The 27607-nt window shown below is 44.1% G+C and overlaps 2 protein-coding genes across 10 annotated transcripts in view; both read right to left on the bottom strand.

Moving 5' to 3' along the window:
* Hcls1 (hematopoietic cell-specific Lyn substrate 1) overlaps positions 1-18140 on the bottom strand; it is a 28467-nt gene extending 10327 nt beyond the window's left edge. Inside the window, exons 1-6 of the mRNA XM_021185119.3 lie at positions 17928-18140; positions 15620-15703; positions 15080-15153; positions 6245-6374; positions 4335-4445; positions 1826-1880 (exon numbers count right to left, since the gene is read on the bottom strand). Coding sequence (XP_021040778.1) covers positions 1826-1880; positions 4335-4445; positions 6245-6374; positions 15080-15153; positions 15620-15703 — 454 coding nt within the window. The 5' untranslated portion in view covers positions 17928-18140. The remainder of the gene's footprint in view (positions 1-1825; positions 1881-4334; positions 4446-6244; positions 6375-15079; positions 15154-15619; positions 15704-17927) is intronic.
* Positions 18141-19921: 1781 nt separating this feature from the next.
* Positions 19922-27607, bottom strand: part of Golgb1 (golgin B1) — a 56739-nt gene continuing 49053 nt past the window's right edge. For 8 of the 9 annotated variants that reach the window (XM_085832202.1, XM_021184793.2, XM_085832204.1 and 5 more), the window contains 7 exons: positions 27086-27248; positions 26758-26895; positions 24602-24745; positions 24267-24364; positions 23610-23744; positions 21362-21467; positions 19922-21191 (listed from right to left, as the gene is read on the bottom strand). In XM_085832202.1, coding sequence (XP_085688328.1) covers positions 21057-21191; positions 21362-21467; positions 23610-23744; positions 24267-24364; positions 24602-24745; positions 26758-26895; positions 27086-27248 — 919 coding nt within the window. In that variant the 3' untranslated portion in view covers positions 19922-21056. The remainder of the gene's footprint in view (positions 21192-21361; positions 21468-23609; positions 23745-24266; positions 24365-24601; positions 24746-26757; positions 26896-27085; positions 27249-27607) is intronic. The other variant, XM_085832206.1, reaches the window with a different exon arrangement.

Here is a 27607-nt window from a genome sequence, read left to right as displayed (position 1 = left end):
TGATAGGAGGCCTCCAACACATATACAGTTGAGGACGTCCAGGTCTGTGTTCATTCAGAGATGATGAATCTAACTCTCAAGAGACTGGAGGCTCCAGGGAGTTTAGAGGTTAGATGAGGTGGGAGGTGGGGGCATCCACATGGAGACAGGATTGGGAGGGGAGGAGGTGTGGGATGTGGAGCAGTTGAAAAAATATAGAATAAAAAAATTCCTTTGAAAGGAAAAAAAGTTTTGAAAATAAAAATAGAATGTTCACAAGAAAAGAAAAGAAAAGAAAAGAAAAGAGAGCCCAAATCAACTGTCTAGGTTTTTATCTTAAAAAGAAGGAGGAGGAGGAGAAGCCCACATTAAGTATAAGTACATTGAGCAAAATAATAGAGTCAAAACCTCATATATTTTAAGAACAGATAAACAATTGATAAAATTAGAAAAATGGAGTTAGGTCTTAGAAAGAAACCACTGAGCCGGGCAGTGGTGGTGCGCACCTCTGATCCCAGCACTAGGAAGGCAGAGGCGGGTGGGTCAAGACCACCCAAATGCTCTGTGACTGATCTACACTCCTTGCCCCCTTTAATTTTGAGGGCAAGACTCTCTAACTTGTCCATGCTGGCTTTAAAACCACTGTGTTGCCCAGTCTGCCCTTGAACTTGCAATTTCCTTGCCTCAGTCTTCCAAGCAGCCAAGATTAAAGACCAGTGCCATCAGGCCTGTCTTAACTTTTATTTTTTATTTTTATTTTTAAAAAAGAAAAATACATTACATATAAAGAATGATAACTCGACTGACACGAGAGACCCCAAATCATGATATAATATTTTCAAAATAATAAAGGGAATAGCATGAAAACCACATAGCTCAAGGACTGGGGCTGATGGGTGGGGCGAGAGTTCTTTCATAGTCTCTAAAATAATGATCTGGAAACGTATTTCAGCAAGAGGAAAATAGAAACAGCAGGAAGAAATGATAAAATGTGAAGAATAGCTAAGAAGGTGTCCATTGTTACCCAATTTAATTATTCATTGGTTTCATATATATATATATATATATATATATATATATTTCATTGTTTTATATATATATATGTATATATTCTTTGTTATATATAATGTCTATATATATATCTGTATATATGTTTGTTTATATATATCTGTATATATATTTGTTTATATATATATATACAAAGCAAAGCCATATATATATACATATACATATATATATATACCATAAAGCCATATATATATATATATATATATATATATATATATATATATATATGGCTTTGCTTTGTTTCATTTTGGGTTTTTTGAGAATGGGTTTCTCTATGCAACCTCAACTGCCCTAGAATTATTATGTAGACCAGGCTGACCTTGATTCACCTGCCTCTCCCTCCCACATGCTAGGAGTAAAGACATATACCACCATGCCTAGCACCATTATATTTTATCAGGTTTAAAATAAGATATAAACAGTATACTAGCCAACAGTAATATAGATGGTAGAAAGAATATCACTAAAATGTTTCTATATTATTCACAAAGACATGATTAACTTTAAATTTAAACTCAAAGCTGTGTGTTAAGTTTTAAAGATGATACATATTAGAACAAAAAAGAAATATATCTTCTACCCTTCAACTAGAAAAAGGAAGGATTAGACAGGCTTGATCAAGCTCATAGAATGAATTTGAGAAAGAAGCCTGCCCACAATTGGAACTGAAAAGTAGCCAAACCAGTGGGGAGCTGGAGGCAGGGAGCTATGACAAGCTGCAGGCAGCAGATGTGGGCAGGGAAGCTGGCCAGCCATGGCCAAAGCTCTGGGCACTTGCCTTTCTGAGATGCATGCTTTTCCACTTCTCCTTTGTAGTCAAAGCCCACCGCTGACTGAGAGAAGGGAAAGATAAATGATTAGCCAGGCTCCCTGCTTCTCCCTCTTCCAGTTAGCCTTCCTTTCATCTCAGTCCCAGAGACAGTTTTAGGAACCCCCAGCAAGGCTCACAGGCTTAAAGTAGAAACAGTGTTACAAAGAAGTCAGCCGGGACCTCTGGACACTAGACTAGTCTAGATCCAATTCTGCTTTTCCCGTTTGTAGTTGTTTAGCTTTGGGAGTATTCCTTAAGGTCACTCAGTACTGGCTCTTTGATATAATATTAAATGAATCTTACCCACCACAACAGTAAATTGAGGGACATGATCTTTCCTCATTTGGAATAATACAACAAATAAACAAGGTATCTACAGTACCTGCACTGAGTCACACAAGGAATCGGCACTTTTCCCCCTAAGTGAGCCTCACAACCTTGTAACTAAAAGCCTTGTGTGCATCTGGGCTCCTCACCTCACTCCCTGGAACTTTACTGGTCTCAGTATGGCCTCACAGGGCTCTAGGACACTGATTTTGTAGGTTCCAAGACCTAATATGTACTGGGAGCTGTATCCCCATTTGCTCGGTAACTATGGGTTGTTAAGTAAGGGTCAGTTTCGCATCTTCAGACTCTCCCTGCCTTCCTCTCCACTCTTTTTTTTTCTGGCTCCCCTATATCTAAGGCTGACCTCACACTCTCTCTGTAGGCAAGGATGACTTTGAATTTGAGGGAAGACAGAAGATAGTTAGTTCTTAGATAAGTAGAGAGCAGGGAGAGCTGTCCTGGATGAGATCAGGCTAATCCCTGAGTGTTGCCACTTTAGATGCACAACAGCTTACTCCAAGAACCCACCAGGTAGTTCCCACATGGCCGGGCAAACTCCATGCCAGGTGGCTACTTCTCAGTTTCCATGACTCTGTAGGCTACTGAAAATGAGACCCCTGTGGACTCTGTGGGTTTTCTTCCCTGCAATTTCAAAGGTCCCCAGCAGGGTCTTGGTCCCACTGTTACTTAAAATGACATAACAGCTAACTGCATCCTGCCTAGACCAGTTCTAGAAGGAGAAATGGAAACAAGCTTTGCTCCACAGTCTGTTAACACGTCTACAAACTCAGACTCTTTGGGAGCAGATGATGTTGCCTCTCTAGACACATGCCTGTTCATGATACAGGGAGCTCTGGCTTTGTGTGCCGTGTGCTGGCTCTGCTGCAATGAATCTCGTGAGTGGTTGGCTGCCTCTGTTCTCATCCTGTGATTCTTTATGTGATGGACAAATGGATCTGTGGAAGGAGAGCTAGCGGGACTCTAATCCTCTGCTCCTACCTGGTGTTAGTATGTACCACATGCCTGGTTTATGAGGTGCTAGCATGCTTCCAACGGAGCTATGTCCCCACCCTTTAGTCTTGATTTAAAGAACACATGGGTTGAGGCGATGTAATTTGTGCTTGTAAAGTAACAACTAACAATAAGGGACTGGGCAAAGAGGACCAGGAGAAGCCACGACTCAGCAGGAAATGCTCTCTCGTTTATAGATCCTTACGTGCTCCACATGACATTATTGACTTTAAACATGGTTTCTGGGGTTTTTCTTTCTTTCGCAGCATATTTTGAATTTTCTCGACTTTGTTTTGGCTGTATTTTCTCCAAATAATTACCATCCTAGCACTTCGAAACTTGGACCCAGTCCTACCTAATTAACAACTGCTGGCAATCTTCATCATCATCATCATCACTTCTTATCCAAGTGTCAATATTCCCCACCCCATTCCTCGATCCCTCCCCCTCTCCTTTTTGTCTCCCTGCCCCTCTCCTTCCTACTCTTCTCACTTCCCCTCCCCATCTCCCTTCCCCTTTTAGATGAGACTCCAATCTGTACCATGAAAAAGGATTCAGAGTCTGATATCATAAGGTATAATTTAAAGCATCAAAAAGCCACCAGCCCTGCTCTTCCCACTGTATCAGCCTGTACTTGCTTAGTACTGTCTTTTCCTTTCAGAAACTACCCTTCTGTATGCAGGAGCCTCTAGCAACACTCCAGCTACATAGATTATTGTTACCCTTCACCTTCTCGAAGCATTGCAGCCCTAATCAATTGGCTGGTGTATTTGCTTATTTTGGAGATTCTCTCTCCTCTCTGCTAATGCCTTAAGAAAGTCTTATTCCAAGTTTAGTGATCTTTACCTATGAGTGACCATTGATGCTGTGCTGATGTACCCGGGCCTCTCCTATGCTAGGCCAGAGCTGCCCTACAACCTGAGCCCTGCTGAACGTAAATTGATGATTTGATGCTCAACATGCAGCCCCTGCATTAGCACCAGCAAGAGACGTCATGAGACCTGACCATTACTAGGCACTGATAGCCTCTGCTGTCCTATCTGTCACCTGAGAAGCATGGGCCAACACTTCAGGGCTGGGTGGCGGCAAGACCCACATAACTTAAGGCGTATGGTGGAGAGACAAAGATGTCACCTACCTTGTCTGCCCGGTCCCTCTCAACTCCATATTTGCCCCCAAAGCCTCTGGCGGCATCAGTCTGAGATGAGTGTTTCTCCACATCAGCAACATACTCGTGGCCCACTGCACTCTAAGGGAAATCAGGAGGGGAGTGAGCAAAAGATCAGAAGGACCTTAAGGAATAGCTAGAGATGGCAAATGGATGTCAGGAGACAAGAAATCCATTCTGGGTACCATTCTTGGTACTTCTGGCAGTGGTACCAGGAAACCTATGATGGAGGATAATGTCACTAGAGAGCCATTGCTCAGAAACCTGCAGGGGTGTACTAGAAGTCAGAAGATAGAGAGGAGAGAGTCAAAACAGAAGGGAGAGGACAGTTCAGACAGGATCAGGCTGGAGCAAAACAACTGAGCAAAGCTAGGGCATGTCAGGGGCACTGGCTAGATACTGCAAGCAACTGATGTCTTTCCTCCATCAACCAGGTATCTTTGTGCTGGATCTTTCTTGGCCTGGATAAGTGTAGAAGTGAATTCTGAACTTTCCAATGTGTATATAAAAGATCACTAAATGGCCAAGGGGCTGAAGAGGGGCTCTGTAGGCCAGAATCCTTGCTCTGCAAACATGAGGACCTAAGATCAAATCTTCAGCACCCACAAAAAAAAAGCTAGGCCTGGCTGCATGTGCCTTTAATCCCAGTATGAGAAGGTAGAGACAGTGAATTCTGAGAGTTCCCTTCCTAATCAGCCTAGCAGAAATAATGAGCTTCACACTCAGAGGAAAATCCTGTCTCAAGGGGCTAAGGCAGAGAGCTGTACAGGATGACATTTGACATCCTGCTGTGGCCTCTCCTTGTGCACACACAGCTGCACCCATCCCACCTCCACATGTGCACATATGCATGCACCATATACAACATATGCATATACCATGCATACACAAATAATCACATAATACAGCAAAGCAGTGGTTCTCAACCTTCCTAACAATGCAAGCTTTTAATACAGTTTCCCGTGTTGTGGTGACCTCCAGCCATAAAATTCCTTTGTTGCTACTTTGTAACCGTAATTTTGCTACTATTATAAACTGTAATGAAAATATCTGATATGCAGGATATCTGATATGTGAACCCCAAAGGGGTTGCAACCCACAGGTTGAGAACTGCTGCAGTAAAGAAAATGATAAGAGATGCTGCAATACAGACAGAATACACAGCATCTAAAGGCCACAAATGATTCTATAGCTTATCCTTCCTTCTCCACCAAAGCTCCCTGCTTTCTCAGTAAGTGTGGCCTAGTTTTGGTTTTGTTGCTATAGTTAAAACACCATTCCAAAAGAAACTTGAAAGGAGAAAGGTTTTATTTGGCTACCATTCCAGGTTAGGGTCATTCATCTTGGGGAAGTCAAGATAAGGATTTGAAGGTACCAGCCAAATCCACAATCAAGAGCAGAGAGAATGAATGCATGTTTGCTTACTGTTCAACTCTCTGTCCCTACATTTATACAACACAGGTCTAGAGAATGGTGCCATCAACAACAGGCTGGGTCTTCCCACATCATTTAAAGTAATTAAGGCAATCCTCAGCAGACATGCCCACCGATCAACCTGATCTAGACAATCCATCATTGATGCTCTTTTTCTCAGGCAGTTCCAGATTGGGACAATTAAAACTAACCGTCACAAGGGGTTACAGTATACCATGAGGTAAAACAGGCCAGCCAGCCTAATATCTTGACTCTCTTTTCTATATCTTGGGTATTGAGATCCGGAGAGAAAAGAAGGTACAAACATCACAAAGGCATTCTGCATTAAAGCCCAAATGGACACCATGCATACCATATTTAGGATAAATTTTAAAGTGCCAACAATTGAGTCAATTTGTTTCCCATTATTTTATTTCTTTAAAGAAGCTCCCTCCCTTCCTACTCACCTTGTCCATCCGGTCTCTCTCCACTCCAAACCGACCGCCATAGCCATGGGATGCCTTAGGCCCCGATTCCAGCTCCTTCTTCTTGAGGATGTCGTGCTCCTCTGACACTTTGTTCCTCAGCTGGTGGATGCTGCAAGGAACCACATACCTTAGACTCTCTGCAGTCAGGGAGATCGACAGACTGCTTCTCAGAAAATGGAACTCTTTTGTAGAAAACTCTGAGTCCCTGAATGTATCAGTTGACAGGCTTAGAGTAAGAGGTTGGTACAAGCAACATAGCCTGATTTACGCTCTTGAGAAGCTAAGATCCTGCTGTCTGTTGTCTTTTCTCACTAACATAACTTGTGTGTCACAGGACCAATGAGTCCTCTATGTTAACAAAAGACCTGCCTTCAACCAATTAGGCGGTCTGTCTCAAGAATCATAAAGATGTGCAAATAACTTCCAGCCTACACATTCCTTCCTGTCCTAAGAGTCTGCCCCCCAAAATAACTTTAAATATGGCAAAGCTTAATGTCTAATGATTGAAACGTTACAGATAATAGAAAACCAACTAATCCATATGCCCAGGACTTGGAAAATAGCTTAGAAAATTAAAATGCTACCTTTCAATAATGTAGTGACAGTCATTAAGACTGATGCTTAAAGAAATGTAGTTTGGGGTAAATTTATTAGTATTTGTGTATTTATTTATTTATTTATTTATTTATTTATTTATTATCAAGCATTAACATTCTCCAACTTAAGCCTGATAATTTCTGGGAATAACAAACAGAAACAAAGCCACAAAGCCCACTCATCATTATCTGTTAGAACAGCTTCAAGTTCCTATAACTGAGACTGGGATTCTGCCTCTGAGAGTACACGACGCTGGAGGCAGCAAAGGACACCCACTCCTCTTGCTTACTTTAAGCTCGTTACCATCTTACTACTATGGAGGCTGCAAGACCTAAGAGGGTAGACATCCTGAAGACATGAGTTGACAGCTCGGCAGTTGTACCAACAAATGACAGACAACGAAGGTTCACAAATTGGGAAACATTGCAAGGACTCCTGGGACCGTATAGCGTTATCTAGAGGAGAGAACTCTAAATTTTAGAGATCCAGCTTTCTGCAGTTAGCAAGGGTCTGGGGGTCGTTACTCTCCTTGGGACTCCCCTAGCTCAGGCCCAGCAGAAACTGGTTCCAGGCAAAGTGAGCAAAGTGGCCGTGTCACAGGAGAGACCTTCTCCTTTCATGGAAGATTAGACCCATCTGCTGGTCTAGTGGGATAATCTCACTGAAGGCTTTTAAAAAGCCTTACAGCTTTAGCCGTGGTTAATTTTAGAGAGCTGGAGAGGAATCAGATGAACTGGATCCCAGTGCTGGCTGCACCCTGTGTTCCCATGCCTCACCTGACCCCACGGGTAACTGGGAAGCAAAGATTCAGTGTCAGCTCAACAGCCTCGGGGCTGCCAGGGTCTGAAAAGGACCGGGCGTCAGGAGCTTCTGAATGACTGTGTGAGGTCCCCAACTGAGGAATCCAAGCGAGAAAAGAAGGGCCTGGGACAAACATTTTCAACTGAGCAAATATGCAAATCCACCTATTACTGTGTGCCAATCAGGGGACTGTACCAACAGAATTATGGCCAATCAGGGAACTGTACCAAGAGATGACAGTTTCTAAATGAAAATGTTGTGGACCCCCCCCAAAAAAAACCCAAAATATTTTACTTTGTTTTTGTGGTTGTTTTGTTTTGAGAAGCAGTCTCTTCCACCCAGAATCGCTTCTTGTAGGTATCTGTAGCCACACCTAGCTGAAAATCCAACTTCTTATAAATTTCTTTATCATATAGCTGAATCCATCCCAAATGGCTCTTACTATATAGTCTTTTTATTTGATAAATATCAATTAAACAGCTTTTGAGTGTGAAGCGTTGCTAGGCTCCAAGGACACAGAAGATCTCACACATGGAGACAGTGGACAGATGGAAGGGATACAGGGAAGCATTCAGAGTGGCAAGTGTCACACCTAAGAGACTTTTGACACAGTGTCTCTGCTTTAGGTTTTCACATGGCTTGTATTGACAGAGCAAGCGAATCTAGCAAAATTCAGAGCTTCCAATGTGAAACAGGAGCAATAAAGGCATAAAGCGGAGCAGTTCTGACAATAAAAACTTAATTCACCAACAATATGGTCATATGTTTAGAAAATCCTAAATTATCCACAAAGAAGCTACTGGAACGACTAAGCTCTCAGGATACAGAGTCGCTACTATCAAAGTCGATTGCATTTCTATCTGCCAGCTGCAGACATTTGAAGACCAGAAATTAAAAGTAAATCATAGTCATAACATAACATGAAATACTTTAGGACAAATTTAATGAAATATGATTTAAGACTGAAACACTGAATAATACTTCAGAAAAACTAACTCAAAGATGATCTAAATAAGTAGAGGAGTGCCTCGGGTTCATAGATTGGAGAACTCAATACCACCAACATGTTTCCTATCCCTCTAAATGGCCTACAACTCCAGTGGACCCCCAGGCAAACTCTCAACAGGCATTTTCTTTCCCAGAAGCTGACTAGCTAATTCTAAATGTATGAAATTATAGAATCCTGGGATGTAGGAAAAGCTTTTGAGCACGCAGTTGGAGGCCTATTCCATTTCAATGACTTAGCACACAGCTATAACAACCACTGTACTGTGGTAGTGTGCTGTCAGGGCAAACATTGCTTAAGGAAGCAGAACAGAGTCTAGAAGTCAACCATACAGAAGGTCAAAGAAATCTGCTAAGTCAGTGGGAAAAAGATAGAGTTTGCATTGTGTTTGGAAATTGGATATCCATAGAGAAGAAGAACCTTAACTCATTTGCATGCCGCACATAAATATAAAAAAAAATAAAATTTTAAATTGAGCCAAATGTTTGAGATAATCTTTACAACTCTGAGGTAAAGTTTTTCTCTTAGACAAACAAAAAAAAATAAACCAAAAAACCCACTAATGATAAAATAATCTTTTTATATAAATCAGACTTCATCAGAATTCAAATCTTGTGTCGTTCAAACAATACCACTAGAAAATTAAAAAAGCAATCATTCCTCTTGGAAGAATATTTATAGAATACTCATTTTACATAAGATCTGTTTCTAAAATATACAGGGAACTCAATAAAAGGATAAGTACATTAAAACTGAGTAAATATATGAACAGACATTTCAGAAAGAAGATAGATGAAGAGACATGAAAATGAAGCACATGAAAAATGCTTAATAGGTTTACTCACCCAAGAAACACAAATTAACATCACTGCATACCCACAGAGTGGCTAACATTCAAAATACCAACAATAACAAGTGCTGACAAGGACACGGAACAAGTGGAACACATACATTTCTGGTAGAAATGAACTATGGGCAAATTTCTTTTTGGAAAATAGATTGGTAGTTTCTTTTTTTTTTCTTTTTTTAAAAAGATTTATTTATTTATTATATGTAAGTACACTGTAGCTGTTTTCAGACACCCCAGAAAAGGACGTCAGATCCCATTACAGATGGTTGTGAGCCACCATGTGGTTGCTGGTATTTGAACTCCAGACCTTTGGAAGAGCAGCCGGGTGCTCTTACCCACTGAGCCATCTCACCAGCCCAGATTGGTAGTTTCTAAAAGGCTAAACACTCACTGACTGCATGAATAAGCAATTAGATCTTTAAGTATACCTTGGAAAATATAAAAATATATGTCAAAGGAGAGAGATGCGCTCAAACACTCATAATATTTTTGGAATAGATTTCGATATCTAGCATCAGATCGATGAATAAATCAAATGGTACCATAGCTACACAATAGATACTTTTTGACAGTAACAGGAAATAAAAGACCAATATATACAATGCTCTAGCCAGAGTTCAAAAACCTGCTGAATAAAAGAAAACCAACACAAAAGAGACAAACAGTCTTTGCTAGTCATTTACTGAAACTTTAGGGAGACCCTAGGACCTATCCCACATGGATGGAAAATAAGTCCGTGCTTGTATCCTCAGCAAGGGGCACTGACTACAGACACACACAGGACCGTGAGCGGTGACTGAAATCTTCGCTGTCCTCGCTGTATTGGTGGTTCCTTGTAGTGTTATCAAAATTCACTGAACTATTGGTTTATAATTATTACACATTGACAGCACTGAGTTTTAAAAATAAGCTGTAGTAAAGGAATGATGGATTTTATGTACTCCTAAAGAGGTCCACGCCTATGCAGTGAGTATGGCATCTTGTTAAAACCAAACTATAATATACTCAGCGGCTTTAAAGAGGAAAGCGATTTTAGGGAAAGGGGGCAGTTGATCACGGGAATTCAGATTGCATTTCAAAAGAGAATTGTGGACATGACAAATTATGTTTATTGAAAACAATATGACATAGTGGCTAAGTACTTAGCCCTTAGATTCAGACTGAGCTGAATTCAAATTAGTATTGGTCTATATTATGTCTATAGCCTTAGACAAATTGTTAAACTCAAGAATGAATACCTTACTTTTCTGTGCTATCAGAATGACATCGTCATCTATAATAGACATGCATGACTGCATGACAAGCCACAACTCAACAATGAGGCCTTTTGTTCTCATGGCATAGCCTCGGCTCTTCACAAGGTAACCCTGGGAGGTAAGGAGAGGCAGGACTATTATCTCCGGGCATATGGATAAACGACAGCAGAGTGGTGAAACCACTCCCTTTACTGCCCTGGTGCTGGCATAGCAGAGCTGGCACCAGTCCCCGGTCCTCTGCAGTTCTTTATTTGCACTTTGTGTAAAATTGTAGGGCACAATATTGGTTAAGCCCCTGAGGCAGGTACAGCTATTTCTCACTGGAACCTAATCTTAAGACTTCAGGATGCACCAAAGGCCTTGTCCAGTATAATCCCCCAGCACTGTTCACAGTGACCTGCTTCTTTTCCACAATGAAATCAGATAAAAATCAAAAGTCTGACTTTAGAAACGTGTACACCAGTCTTACGTGGCGATCTTGTATCTGTCGATTACAAAATAAAAATTGTGCTCGTATTTTCTTCCTCATTGTTTTTCAATCAGTTATATTTTATTACACAAATGTATCAATCTATCATACATTTGATAATAGGAAAACAGCAGACAAAAGCATTTGTCCTCTCCCACAGAGAGTTTAAGGATTACTGGTTGAGGGTAGTAAGGATCTCTTCCTCTTCCAGGCATAGACAAACACAGAGAGGAGAGAGGGTGGGGTCATTTCTCTATACACTGATAAGAGACGGTAGAATCGCTTAAGCTGGTCTCTGAATTAGAAAGCCATCCCCAGACTAAATTTATTCAAGGCTGACCTAAAAAGAAACATAGTGGTGAGGGGGGCGGCGGGTCTCACGCCTACCAAGAAGCACAGTCACTTCCTTTTCCTGTTTTGAGTCAGCTCAGTCTGGCAAGAACTCTCCTCTCCAATTTCCCCTCCACTCCCAGGGTCTTGGTGATTTCCTCTTGGCCTTCAAGGGTGGCTTAGTGGGACCATCCAAAGGATATTACAGACTTTATGCTGAAATGCCCCCGAGGATTGTTTGATCTAGATGGGAAAACTGAAGATCAGAGAGCAGAAAAGATTTGTCCAAGGTCACCTAGCCCATTCCTAGCAGGGTCCAGGCTTTTGCACGTGTAGAAGGCTTTAACAAATAGGAATGGAACAAGCTTTTGTGAAACTATCTCCACCATTTACTATAGTGGATATAGATCTGGTTAGGTTAACAAGGAGATATGCAGAGCCACCACCGTGTGAAAACGACGTGTACCGTGATATGCGATACAGCCATTTGATTAAAAGCCATTTAGGAAGTAGGAAGTTATCAGCTGTTGCACACTTGTGTTAGGTTTTGGGGATAGAAATCAGATAAAGCTCATCTACATTAACAGCGTATAGATAGAACCAAAGTGCTAAGTAGTACTAAGAGGGCCAGCAGACAGTCAGGCACACGTACTATTCATTGGATTCTAAATCCAGAGTAGCTGTCATTATCCCCATGAGTTAATAAAATGGGCCTCTAAGACATTAGCTGTGACTGAGTTCACACCGCTAGTGATGACAGAGCTGGGAACGAAATAAAAATCTTCAGAACGCAAGCTCTTCCCACCGGCTCACAGCAGGGTTTTAGAAGTAGTCCTTAAAATGTCCTACTCCTAGCTGACACACAAGATGCAGACACATGGGAGGGAAAGCAGCATGGGAGTGCTCTCTCAGGTCAGCACTTCCCAGAACACCAGAGAGTGGGGGCTTCACTCAGAGGAGAAAAGAGCTTTGACCTTCTTCATCTGTGAGCGCTCGGGGGAGCGTCTGGGAAGCGCCTTGTTCCTGCTCTTTTTCTTTGTCACTCTACAAGCTTTCCAGAATTGCTTGATTCGTTTAAGAGTAACATTCACTTGGGACTGGTGAGATGGCTGAGGGGTTAAAAGCACTGGCTACCCTTCCAGAGGACCTGGGTTTGATCCCCGGCACCCACATGACAGCTCACAACAATCTGTAACTCCAGCTCCAGAGGATCTGACCATGGGAAACTTAGCCACACATGGTACATAAGCACATATACTGAAAAAAGACCCATACATATAAAAATAAATAAATAAAAAGTATTCAGTATAGCTACTTACATTAAACCATTTAGGTCTGTACTGTGTTCAGAAACATTCCAGATCTACACAAGTTTGTGCCAAGTCTGTGGCTGCTGCAATGTGGTCATCACTGACACTTCTTAAAATCTAGGGGGAAATTAGTCTAAAATATTGTCAGAGTGTGGAAGGAGGAGTTTGGAATGGAGTGGAAAATCGACTTAATCTTGCCAAGTTTAGAAGTGCCGATTCATGACTTTCCAACTTTCACCCATATTATGTCATTCACTGTATTTGCCTTGATCCTAAAATATGGCAGCCTGGGGCTACCCAGAACCAACAGTCCTGGTTAGATGATCCTGACTAGCCTATGGACGAGCAGTATGAATCTCTCAGTCACCAAGTATGGAATATTGATTCCATAGAAAATCCTAGATATGCCCATATTGGCTTCTCTCTTTTTGAAACAGTCTCATGTATTGTGGTGATGTAATATCCTAAAAAAGTCCCCTAAATCCTAAGATTTTGAATCTTTTGCCTGACCTCATAACCAAAGTTGACAATACTTAACACTTAGCCTGTTAAACCTGCTTTAAGAGAACAATGTAACAACGGGACTTACTTGCCATGTGGTCAGTTCTTAACACCAAAGGTAATGCACAGCTACAATCTTAAGTTACATTCTCTTCCACGTCCCCAACCCAGAGTAATGCATGTACATCATTTGTTAAAAACATCAAATGCAGAAGTTGGAAGCAACTTCCTAAAACCCACCAGAGAGGTTGAAAGCAACCATTTATGGATACTGGTTGATCAACAATGACATTTGTTATCTGGGTCAATTGGAGCCAGTGACTTTATTGCTTATAAAACTCGGTTAAAGATTTCTGTTAAGTATCCATCATTCTTTCCCCTGTATGATACTTTCTATGCTTTTCCATAAAGACAGAGCAGAGCTTTTTGTAGGGAGGTACAGATACACACAGTTACACAGCTGTCACACACAGACAGACACACAGTGACATGGGGACAAACAGATTCACAATCCAGTCTTCAATCAGTCTAACAGATTCAGACACATACAGAAGACAGACAGGAAGAAAGACACAGAGAGCATGAAGTATCTAGGCTGTCTCTTGCTTAGAGTGCTTTTATTTCTTTTCTTAATGAAGCACCAATGCATTCTTGGCAACTCAGAGTTTATCACTAACACATTATAATTCATGCACTGTAACCCAGGCTTGCCTTGGTATTGAACTTCTGAGCCTTCAGCATTCATTACTCTCCCACAGCCACCTCCCTCCACCATGCAGTGCTAGGGTTATAAGCACAAACCCCCACAACTAATTTATTTGGTGTTGGGAACAAGCAGGACTTCATGCAGACTAGGTAAAACTTAACAACCTGGGCTACATTGACATAATAATTTCAGAAAAAAAGAAAGTTGTCTTGAAGATTAAACATCATTTCTAAAATGGTTTTAGTCATCAGCTTCTCCAAATGTCATATTTATTTACATTAATATTAATGGTTCCCAATTTTTATCAAGTAGTAGTCAAATGCAAATCTGTGTCTCAAGTCTCTGTACCAGTATGAGAGCTGATATTGTCCTCAACACACCATTTATGCAGGAGTTCCTTTCCTGGACATTTTACTGAAGCCTTCCTTTTTTGAGACAGTCTCCTGGCTGGCCTGGAATTTATGATGTAGACCAGACTGCCTTGAAGTCACAGAGACTTGCTTGCTTCAGCCTCCTGAGTGCTGGAATTAAAGGTGTGTATGACCACACCCAGCATTGACGTCTTCTTAGCCCATTGGCAGTCACCCTACACATGTTCTACACTTTTGTAAAAGTTTAGATGAAATGGCATTTGATACATAATTTATAGGGTATAGATGGGTGATAGCTAGATATATGACAGACAGATAGCATTATAGAACTTCAGCATTTATGCCCAATTCTCTGCTACCTAATGTCTTATTAAAGGGAGAGAGTTGATACTGCCCTGCCCCCCCAAAGTGACAGAGCTGTTATATATAAAAGATACATAATAATATGTGGGTGATGAGAGAGATAAAGTGAAAACGCATGGAGCCATAGGAATACTAGGTACACAGAGATTCTAGAAAAATAAATAAATGCAAAGATCCACAGCCATGGCTGTTTTCTTTCTGCCCCCCCTGAGCCCCCAGCCTGCAGGGTTTCCATCAGGTTCTTTGGCACCTACTTGATGTGCTCTGTGCGTCCAGAGCCCTCAATGGTCTTGGCTCCCCACCGTTGCTCCTTCTCAGAGATGTCATTCTACAAGAGACAACATGCAACAGTGTCAGCGAGAAATGTGCTCTGTTGCAGGGAGCCTCCCAATTGACACGCACACACACCGCCCTATGCCCTCTGTATTAGATGCTTCTTGTCTTTACTTTCACTCATGGCTGCATTTATCTCATCTTAAAGCCACATGAAAATTAAAATTAAACCAGTGATCCTAGACATGTCCTTGCTTACTCTGAATCACCCATCCTTTCTTCTTTTGACACACACACAGTCCTCCAATGGCACTATCAAACGACCCACACCTATCCCCTTCTATGCTCAACATCAGCTAATCACACATCCCTACTAATAAAATCTATTGGTTTTGCCAATCCATCCCACCACAAAGACTGTCTTAATCTCAGATAGATCTCTCTAAGTCCAGTCAAAACTCAGAGTGGCTGAGGTGCTCCTGACCACTTCACTGTCCAAGCAAAGCTACTTCCATACTCACCACAAAGTCAGGGTCTGTGTCCCAGTCATCACCCTGGGTCTCCACGGAAACTGATACATCATGCCCCACTACAGACTTCCACATCTGAGGGTACCAGATGATGGAAATAATTAGGAGGGAAAAAAATAATTGAGAGGAAGGTTGGTAAGGATGCTAAAGTTGACTACGTGAGCAATGGAATGTTTCCTTCTGCTCTTTCTCATCTCATTTATCTTAAGATAAATCAGTAGCCCACCCATATCTGGAAATAAATTTAGTAGAGGTGTAGGCAACACACGACAATCTCTGTCAAAGTGTTGGGATTGTTCACTATGTCCACAGCTTGTAGGGGTGACCAGTGGTCATACAACACCTACCACAGGACTGCTGTGGCACCTCACTCAGATTTCTCCAGGGCTTCTTTTTTAGCTGTCAGGACATAAATGAGTCCAGTGTCCCTCCTGTCTATAATCTGCCTAGCTACATTGAAAATGCTCTCCCTGTCTGTGGAAGACTGCCCCACACTCACTGTAGGACTGACTGGTCACTCACTGCACCGCTGTAGGTCACCAGTGGGACAAACTGGTTGAACTACTCACACTAGCTGAAAGAAGAAAATACCAAGGCTTTATTTTTATTACTTAAATGTTCAACTATATCTAAAGACACAAGTATTTACACGTAAAATGTAACAGCTCCCTCTTTTTGAAACACTGTGAGATTTACCAACTAAGTAAACGTTACAAAAGTCTTGGGAGAATGCTAGTTTGATTGGGTGTCAATCACTGTCCCACTGGACACTTGTGTTTTATTGAGCCTTGCCAGAGGGGTGTGAGGAAGAACTGTCCGGTGACACTGTGGGTTTTTGAGGAGAGGTAACAAGGGACAATACCAATCTGGTCTGGTAGCCTTTGGGACTTCCTGGCTCAAAGACTCTGCCCATCCTTCTTTGTAGGTGCCACCACCACCAAAGAGCTTCCTGGTACTCATTGCTCTCCCAAAGGAGACACCTTTACCCACTCATCCCCAAGGCTCTGCCTATCTAGGCCCCAAGTCTCCACTTTCTATACCCATCTGGAAGCTTCCATCATTGCCCACATTTTATAATAACCTCTAGAAGATTAGCCCCGAAGACATCTGAGGAAGATAGGTTAAATAAAGATGTGGGAAGGAGTGGTGAGTTACCGTGGCCAGGGTCACTGTGAGCTATTAAGAACATCTGTGCCTCCCCCAGTTGGTATTAACTACTAACAGGGGGTAAGACACATAAAGAGAACCTATGACCCACAGCTTAAGGCCTCACTTTGACATGTCCTGGCTCTTAGGCTACTCTACAACAGAAGGAAACTGGAAAGGAGAAGTCAAATACATTTATGAGCAATGAGGAAGCAGTGAGGTCCGATGGTCTCATCTTGCCCTATTCTCCAGGTCTCAGCCCATCTCTCCCATCAACCCCTCACGCTCATGTTTAAGAGCAAAATAACTTACTATTCTTGCACTGTCGATTACTAATCAGGAAAGCTGCTAACTTAAAGTAGGAGGCTGGAGACAGGCAATGAATGCTGGGCACATCCAATACCTGATGACAGGACTGACTTATGGTATCCATAGTTGAGAGATCCATGGACACTGCAGTAATATGACAGCCCCTGTGAGACCCCTGTCTGTCACATGACAGAGTCTATACTACTTAGTCAGAGACTAGACTAAGCCATCCATCAATATCAACTTCCTTGGGCAAATCACTGATTGTTGTGATATTGTTTCCCAATGTTAAGTAATTAAGGGGTTAACACAGTTGATCCAAAGCTCCCTCTGTAACACTCTGGGATCGCCACAGACATACAAAGTTACATACAAAGAACAATCATCTTTGCATTTGGCTCCTAAAAGCACTTGGCTCAGCACCAGTGTTCATTGGTGGTTAAATCCTGTCCCCTTACATTTCCCATGGGCATTTGTGTCCCTGTGAGGCCATACAAAGGCACACTTTGTCCTCATCTTCCATGGGTCGCCTTCAGGTTAGCACACTGGGGCAGCCACCCTTTAGAATGGGCTGTGTAGATCATCAACAGAACCCAGGGCATACTTGGCTGGGCCCAGGGTTCTAGATATGTGCTCAATCATGCTCCCCGAGTGCAGGCCATTTCCTTGTTCCCATCCTCAGATGTTCATTGTCAACCACTGCACACAGTCCTTAGGGCCATCAAGAGTTCAGCACCTATTAGTAAAGACCTCCCTTAACAAGGACTAAGTGCTTTGTAGACTTCTTTTCCATACTTCCCTGCGCTCCCAACCCCTCACAAAACCCCCAGCTCAGAGCACCCACCTTTACTGGTTCCTGGTTACGGCTTTTCACATCTACACCAGGCACCCCCTCCAGCGGCTGCCACTTCAGGGTAAGTAACAGAGCAGCTGCTTCAGTTCCGTTTTCAGGTTTTCTGTCATTTCCTGCCACACTGTCCTCACAGCTACTTCCTGAAGTTTGAGTCAGTTCCTTATATTTTGAGTACTTAGAAGGGTTAAGTGTTTCTGTGTCGTGTCTTTTGCAAAGTTTTTCAGGTCACGGGAAAGTTATAAAAATGACCGTGGAGACACATCCCTTATCAGTTAAAGCACAGTCAAGAATGCTGCAGGACTGCTCTGTGTCCTTCACAGGACAGTTGCATCTAAGATAGTAAAAGAATTCAGAACAAGGCAGGTGTGGTAGTGAACTTCTGTGATCCCAGCACTTAGGGGTACCCTGGGCTACAATACTGTTGTAGAAGCCTGGTCTGAGGAAGGGAAAATGTGTGTGTGTGTAGTCTGCAGTGATCCAAAAAAAAAAAAAAGGTTTAGTGGGAAAATGATCTGTATGTGAATTTTGAAGGGAAGTCAATTTCTCCTCCTTGCTATCTGCAGTACCTGAGACTCACATATAACTCATGAGGAAGGTAGTGGCAGGACGTGGAGGGAGAAAACTCCCTAGCTTGATGGGAGGCTGTGTGGAGTCTGAGCTCACTGATAGAGATCTGACCACTGGCCTTCTCTAAGCTGGTGAAGTGAACTCTGACATACTCTACACTGTCAACATCTGCAGCCCTCCCCTTCTAGCTTCAAGTCAAGACATGCTCAGGTGACTTGTTGAGCCAATGAAATAGAGCCTTTCTGATGTGAAGGTCACTGAGAACTTTGCTATGCTTTTACTGGCTGCCTTTCAAATAACCACCACCCCACCCCCACCCACCCCCCATCCCCCACCCACCCCCGCCCCAAGCATGGCTCCTCTGGCAGCCTGGAACACTGACAGGCAATAAAGACCATGCAAATAAAGTTCCAAGGATCTCTGGCTGAAAAATAATCCTACTAAAAATTTGCTTTTGCATCTGAGCCTGGCTCTCCTTATCCCAGTCATCTGTGGATTCTGACTTGCCTGGCTTACAGAGAATGAACTCCACGAGGGTCCCAGGTTGGTGAAACTAGACAGAAGGGAACATTCTGTACCAACAGAAAGCGTCTAAAGTCACTTCCCAGGGGATTCTAGACGTGGAACACTTTATTTATTCTAATAAAGCTATTTATAGTAGAGAAATATGTAGAAAGGGGTAGCCTTAAATTAGGGCTAGACATTGTACCTCACCACACAGCAATGCAGTTCTCTGGAGAACCAGAGAACTTCAGCGATGACACCAAGAAAACTCACTTCCCCCTTACAAACACCCCATGTTCATCCCTTGAGCAGAACAGTGCTGACATACAGGGAGCTTAGAAGCCAAAGAGAACAGGTTCACCATTAATCCTCTTCTACCTTGAGATACTGGGTCAGCTTTTCCCAAGTGGCAACTTCGTATAAGAGCATGATGTCTACCCAACCTGCACTAGCTATGAAAAGTCTCCTTCTGCACTGTGTTCAAGGAGAGCTTGTTATTTTAGACACTCTTGCTATGTAGCACAGGCTAGCTTTTACTATGTAACAAGACTGGCCTTGAACTTATGGTCCTCCTGCCCCAGCCTCCTCAGTGCTGGAATTACAGGCAAGTGCCACCATACTTGGTGGTCCAATACTTTCAGAGTTTTCTCAGAACTATCCACAAGGCTTCACAAATTTACATCCTATGGTTCTGCTCCTTTAACCCAATCTCAGGATGGATTTTCTAATCTGAACCTCATCTCCTTTGGCTCCAGCAGCTGAGGCTAGAAGGATGTTCACAGCCATGTGGTGCTGGCCAGTGAGGTGAAGGAGTCTCAGAACTTTCTCCTCCAGTAGCCACTCCTCCATCCCTCCCATAGTGTGCAAACACAGGCATGTAACATCTGTGCCAACAGATAGTCTCACACAATTCCTTATTCTGAAAATAACTTTATTATTTTACAGTAGTTAAGGTTTTGGGATGTTGTGACTAAAATTTTCATCACCACAGAACAAAGGGCTGATCAGTGAGTCCAGCAGTTCACTCTTCTTTAGGGAGTGAGAACAGGAAGGGAGCACATCATGTCCGTGAAGGGGAGGACCGACACGGTGGGATCCATCCATTCCTGGCCACTGCTCTCAGCTCTGGATCCAGGTGCTTTGTCTTTTCATTCCACTGCCTCAGCCCAGAGGTGCCCAGAGGTGGGTGACAATGGCGTTGGAGACAGAATAACCAAGGACCAGCACACCGGTGTAGCAGCTCAGTAGTTCTTGAGACTAGTTGTGATGTAGAATTCAGTCCTGACTCCAGTTCACCTTGGCATGGCCCCACTGGCCTCTGGATACCGTCTTAGGACCTCTATGGAGGCACATCCAGAAAATAGGACTATAGAATTCGAACCTTGCTGTCTGTCCATCGTCAGTTCTTCCTGCCTTTTGATGCAAGGAAAGGCACCGGCCACTTAATATCTTAGTCTACATATGACTGAAGGCATAAGCAATGGGGTCCAGTCCTGACAATCCACAGCAACAAACCCTCCCTCCGCTGGCAATGCAACAGGCAGGAAGAAAATGCCTTCCTCCCTGAGATCCAACAACTGAAGCCTGGGAGCCTTCCAGCTCCCACCTGAGTCTCAAAGACTCCTCACACGCCCACAACTTTGTATTCATCCTGAGGCAGGAGAAAATACAGGCCACAAGACAAAGCCGGTTACCAAGAAAAGTGATACTGGATTCCAGATTACTGTGTTTATTGGAACCAGCTTGTTGGCATGGCTGGGAGGCCTCCCTCAGCATCCTACAAGACCACACAGGATGTGGATCTGCAACATCTGAAGAGCAGTGAGCACAGCACATCTGGGAAGCTGCTCAGACCAAGCACAAGTGTTTAAGGAGAGCGGATGCGGCAGGCTTTAAGGCTCTGCCTGTCCTCACAGCCACCTCTGTTTTCACAGGCACTTTCCAAGAAGAGGTGGAGGGGCTAAAGTGAGAAGGCTGCTGTGGAATCGACAATCCTGACACTAGAGATGAAGGAATTACAAGTTCCAGAGTTGCAGTCAAGTAACAAGTTTATAGGTGACCCGTGAAACACAGAACCAGTAAAACGTGAATCATTAGGAAGTAGATGGCTGCGAGCAGTGGCACTCGGGTCCGGGAATGGCAGAGTGAACGCACGACCCGCTTCCATCCGGCACCGCTCCGGGTCTGAAACGCACAAACAAACAAATAAAACACAGGAAAATCAGACCTCTTCCCCTTCACCAGCAATCCTGGGAGACAAGTCTCCACAGCGGCTAGAAACCTACCCCATTACCCACCTCCACACCAGAAGCCCATTCCCATGGCACAGAGCCCATCCCATGTCCTCCTCTTACCCTTCGACAGCTATGGCCTGGGAGATCTATCAACAGCGCCTGCTCCTGAGAGCCACAGGCACCCATGATAGGAGTCCGGGCCGATTCCCATTCACTATGCTCCAACCTGTGTTGAGGAAAAACAGACAACATGGGTCCCCTGCATGCGATTCTTCCTGTCATTCCAGAGAGGTGGCCTAGGGGACTGGCAGCAAAGGCTCTTCCCATGGTCCTGGCCCTCACAGTAGTAAAGGGACTGCCAATTTAGGATGCTGGCCTGAGTGCTTCCTGCTCAAAGGCTGGTTAGAGTCTTGTCCAGCAGGCAGGAAGCAGAATCCAGTACCTGTTTGTCTTTGACCCCTGTTCCTCATTCCCTCTCTATGCCACACTTGACCCAGCTCACTCCTTTCTCCTCTCTTCTCTCCCCTTCCTCCTTTTTGTTGAGGAAGGGATGTATACAGCCTAGACTAGCCTTGAATTTACAGTTCTGGCTCTGCCTGCCAGGGCTGGGACTACAGGCAGGCATTATCACAACTGGCACCTTTGTTTTTTTTTTTTTTTCCTTTTTTTAAACTTATAATAGGCAAAAGCACTCAAGAAATTCTTTAGGGCTCTAGAGGCCTTGGTAGCTTCCTGTTTTACTTTCTGTTGATTTGCTTATTACTTCATTTGGAAATTTTCCCTTAACGAGACGCTGCCATCGCTCAGTGGCCTCCGAGGACAACAGGGCAAGGCCACAGCTCATCACTCATCAGCCCCAAACCACACGTCTTCACTGTGAGTGTCTCTTCCCCACAGGGACTCTATCAGCTGACTACTACCTCTGTCTGGGGGCCACTCTCTTCTTCCGCAGAGCAGAAATGCCTTGATCTGAACTGGGTCTCGGTGGCCTATCCTCAGTTTGTCACCTGGCTCTCCATTCCGCTCTCCAGCAGAAGGAAAGTGGGAGGGGCTAACCTTAATTGACATGGTCCAGACACAGGCTCCAGAGTCATCCTGACTAAGCTGTCTCAAGTTGTCCAGATGGGGGGATTAACCTCAGGGGCCAGGTATCATAGATCTAAACAATTTCGTAAGTGGCAAAGAAACGGCCATGAACAAATAGGCCTGGAAATCTTTGCAAGGCCACTACACCATGCTGCACTGTGCTCCTGCAGAGCCCATGCTCAAAGCTACTTACACAGGTGTTGAAAACACAACAGCTGTGAATATACTGGATAGGAAAACAAGAAATCTCAGCTAAGACCTACTCCCCAGGGAAGGCACCACCATCTGTTCTGAGGAGAGGCATCAGACAACAGTGGCTTGCTCTTGCAGACACAATGAAGGTACCAGCAAACCTGTAACTGGCAGGGGAAGGTCAGGCTTCAGTCACACACTGTTTCTTAAGGGGCCTTTTATTCTTCCTTAGGTTACATTCTGTAAAATTTCAGTTGGCTAGCTATGTTTGCTGCCTCAGTCCTTTAATTATAGCACTCGGGAGGCGGAGGCAGAGGCAGGTGGATCTCTGTGAGTTCAAAACCAGCCTAGTCTACAAATTGAGATTTAGGCCAGCCAGAGCTACACAGAGAGACTGTGTCTCAAAACTGAACAAACAAACAAACAAAGGTCTGGGTATCAGGCATATAAGGTAATGAGAATGCATTTATTCGATTCTTTAAAGAATTTGACACTAGGGCCCTGGAGATGGCCCAGTGGGTAACAGTGCTTGTGTTACAAGCATGACGATGTGCATTGAGCTCCTCAGCACCCATGTAGAAGCTGGCCTGACTGTGCACACCTGCAACCCCAGCACTATGGAGGCAGGGGGATGGCTAAAGGCTCGCTGGTCACTAACAAAGGCAACTATCAGGTTCAATGAGAGACTGAGTCTCAAGGGAATAAAATAGAGAGTGATGATAAGCCAAGACATCTAATGGTCTCGGACACTGTCTCCCTGCTCCCCACATGACACAAAGACACAGACACACAAGAACCCAACATGTACTCACATAGTTGTTGGGCTAAAGTGAGACACCTTTCACAGCTTCCTTGTGTAATATGAATGGTAAACATATTACCAACCTCTAGGAGCTACCGTCCAGGAAGGCACAGGCCTCTGAAACTCCAGGAGTGCCCTGCTTTTTGACGATATAATGAAATCATCGTCTGAGCATGTCAAGGGCATTGAGTTGACCATGTCAACTCACCCTGAGCCTGGCCACAGAAAGGGGCAGGAGCAAGGCCAGGAGGCTGAGGCGTGAGCAGGAGGGGCCGCCCCACACCTTACCGTCTGATCTGCTCCTTGGCCAGGGAGAGTGCATTCTCAGCGGTCAGCCTTTGGTCTCGCTCTTCTTCCAGCAGCTTCTTTAACTCGCTCAGATCTTGTTTAGTGTTGCACAGCTGCTGCTGGACTTCAGAGAAGCTTGGGTAAAAGGCAAATGAAGGGCATCACTGATGTAGCACCCAGTCTCTAAAACATCTTCACAAGGCTGGAAGTGTGTCTCTAGACACATAGACTAACACAGAGGCAGAGAGGGCAGATAGAGCAACAACACCCACGGGAAGATGTGAGACTGGCGGAACAGTTTTAACTGCGGCCTTTATAGTGTTGTGTGTATATGTGCTTGTGTTAGAACTGCTGCCTGCGTCCTTCACACAATCTGCTGGGTGTTGTTCCCCTCAATCTCTCCATTACTCCTGTGACACCAGTCAGATAACGGGACATATTAAGTGTGCACGATGAACTCTATTTCCATCAAGATTACAACTCAATTTCTTTAAAACAGCATACATTGATCACACACAACAGGTTTCACTGCGACACTTCCATAGGTGTAGATAACGTGTATTTTGGTCATATTCATTCCCATTACCCTCTCTGGTCTACCACCCAATTTCTCTGCACACGGTGGGCATGCTGGAGGGTGCGGCCTGCTCCTCCTACCTTGGCTGCTCCTCTCCTGTGGTCTCAGGTTCACTCTTTCGGTGCATTCCATTCTTTTCCTGGGGTGCTCCTGGAGCAACATCTGTATTAAGCGGCCCCTAGAACAAACAACAGCTTAGTAGCTATGAGGGGAGCTCTCAAGACACTGCATGTCTGCAAGCTGAAACCCTGTTCACAGCAGAGGGAAAGGACAGTCCCTAGCTACTGTCCCACCATCTCACTGAACACTGTACTCCTGTCATTAGGAATTTGTTTGGTCATTTTGCTTAGGCATCATCCCACACCCACCATAACTCCCCTCTTCCTGCCGCCTCCCCAGCCTCCTGCTGCCTTACCGCCTGCAGCCTCTGCACCTCCTTCTCCAGGATGGCGCAGTGGTTGAAGAGGTTACTGTAGTGGTGCTGGTTCTCACGGAGACTCTGGCTGGCGTCACTGAGCTGGGTGGAGAGGACGTTCTTCTCCTCAAGCAGCTGAGAGAACTGAAGTGGGGGAGAGGGTAAGTGCTGCCCCCAGGACACCATGAGCAGTGCCTAGTCGCCTGGCCTGAGCTTTGAGGACCTGAGTCCTACCTACCCTTGAATCATGTCACAGTTTGTTTCTTTCAAAGTGAAAAATACCTAAATATTTCAACGACAAAAGGAAAAATAATTCTGCAAGAGTAGCAGGAAACTTTAATTTTTAATGGTATTTATGCGCAGAAACCCCTAACAGAAATACCAGTAGGACAAGCTACTCTAGGGATGTAAGCAGAAGGCAGCAGGTCGTGTCCATGCTTAAATCACTATAAAAAACAAGCCCATGAGCTCAATATAACCAGAGACCAAGCTCGCCCTTAAGCTGTGTATTTAGAGAGAAACCACCGTGACAGCTCATGATTTTATCTCACTCGAGTCCCCAGGAGTAATTCTTTAGTAGATGGGACCCACAGAGAGTGAGACAAAGCTCAAATGACTGGAGGTTTCAAAAGAGGCACTGTGAGAGTCCTCAGTGCCTAACATGGCCAGACTCTCAGCAGGCAAATGTTTTAACCGTGGGCGGGCAACTGAGGTTAGGGAGGAAGGACCTTCCTCTCAGCCCTAAGGAGACCTAGTTCCCACCCAAAGTGACAATGGCCTACGGCAGTGTGGTTTGTACTTCATGTGGTTCTACTAAGGTGGGTGGCTGTGATCAGAAGGGAGGAGGGACTTGTGGCGATGTGGAACACCCTGGGTTTTCATCTTGAATGCTTGTTACACATTTTTTACTTTGTAAAAGTGTGCCTGCTGCTATCTAATGATTTGTTACCTTTATGTTTCACGTCAATGTAACATTTAAAACTTTTAGCTGTTATCATCTACCAACATGATTTATTCTATCGGCTATAAACAGCTCTGCTTCAGTTTAAAATGCTGTCATAGGGGGTGGATGTCTAGATAGAGCCTCAGACTAGAGAGGAATAAGACCTGAGATGGTACTGGGAGGTGTTCCTTCCCTGGATCTTCACTGGAGCGTGGGGTTTCTGGAAACAGGTAGTGAGAGGAGAACCCTGCCCCCAAACAAAACGGAACTAAATCAGGGTTGGCTATTTCATCGATTCATTTCGGTCCAAAGCGAATGCTGTCTCTGGAATTTCAATGTTAGGTGAATTTCACATCTAATGAGTACCTTCTAAGTGTAGCAAACACACTATCTTTCCATGGATAGAAGCCCTGACTTCAGAATGGCCTCTTGAAACCTGGAGCAGGTTACTTAGTATTTGTGGGCTTTTCTCTTCATCTGGGAAAGCTATCTCCTGATTTTTATGATTTTGAATCTGTATGCGTGCCTATATGCCTTATACCCCTTCTTCATGAGTGTAGGCATGTTCATTCCACAGCACACGTGTGGAGAACAGAGGACAGCCCTCAGGAGTGGGTTCCATCTTTCCCCTGTGGGATCACCAGGGTGTCGAACGAGCACATTCACATACCGAGCAGCCTTACTGGCTCATGTCATACGAGTTCTGCTGATAGGACACGTGCACCCCTCACCCCAAACATACATTTCGGAGATTCACAACTCTCCTCAAAGACCACCTCTGGACTCAAGTCTCACTGAACTAAAAGAACTTTAATTCTGGCAGACACTACCTATCTAGGTTTCTTAGAAGAGGGCAGGTCTGGGGAAGAGCTACTGAGAACTCTGTGACCAGTCAGAGAGCAGCAGGAAGACAATGACTCATGGGAGATGGGCGGGAGATGCTTACACGTTCCTAACATAGAGAAGATGGGGTGAAGCTTCTGTACTTTTGGTGTATGGGTTTCTCTGAGTCATTCTTAAAGATCCACCCAGGGCAAGGAGAACATAGGCTATGTTCTTGCTCTGGAATAAACACCCAGCTCTTATAAACTTCTGTTCATAAGAAATATAAATGTCTATTCTCAGGTTACGCTGAAGCGGGGTATCTGTGCCAAATCTTATCTTCAGAAAGAGAAAAAAGAAATTCAGTTTCAGTCTAGCAGGAGACACGCACCTTGCTGTTTAGCTGCTGAATTCTTAGCTCCTTTTGATGAATTTCCTTTAAACTGTCATTGAGCTGAGTCCTGAGAAGTTCTGTCTCATAAACTAGCTTTTGTGATCCATCGAGGGAAGCTGATGTCTCTGGGGATGCCTGCCAGGACCAAAATGTCAATAAAATGGTCTCTTAAGAGTGCTTGCACTCAAACCCTCCCTCTAGAAGAGATTGCATCACCCCGAAAGATCTGGGAGGAGGCGTGCCTCATGGTAGCAGACGGACAGTTGGAGGCAGCTCATGCTTTTGGGTAGTGGCACCCTGTGTAGAAATGTACGGATCTCCTCACCTGTCGCTGGTACTGTGTGGAGAGAATCTGAGCCTGGGAGGAAGACCTCAGCTCCCTCAGGAGACTTTGCAGATGACCAAGCTGCTGATCTTTATCTGAGATGGCCATGAGGTACTGTTCCTTCATCCTCCTCTCATGCAGCTCCCAGGAATTCTTCTCCATTCTACACCATGAAAAAAAGAACGGCCCAAATACACTCATGACAGGAAGAATAATTCCATATTCAGAACATTCTTATGAGGTATGAAATTTATTCTCTAAGTGGAGACACCCAGGAAGCTGCTGAGAGCAAGGCCGTGCCAGCACCGGAGGGAAAGCTCTTCCTGGCAGGGCTGCAGTGCCTTCACAGAAGGGATGGCGTTGGGTTTAGAACCTGAGCAAAGAGCTATGTTTCCAAATGGGAAGAGCAGTTCAAGATGGGCGTGAAAACTCAGCACAGGGCACCGGTATGCACGCAGAGAGTAAACTTCAGAACTGTAGGAGTCGGTGTGTAGAGTAGGTATGTATGGAATGAGGGTGGCG

The sequence above is a fragment of the Mus caroli genome, unplaced genomic scaffold (assembly GCF_978045245.1).
Source record: "Mus caroli unplaced genomic scaffold, Mus_caroli_1 scaffold_17, whole genome shotgun sequence".
NCBI classification, from domain to species: Eukaryota; Metazoa; Chordata; class Mammalia; order Rodentia; family Muridae; genus Mus; species Mus caroli.
This window is presented reverse-complemented; position numbering and strand designations above follow the sequence as displayed.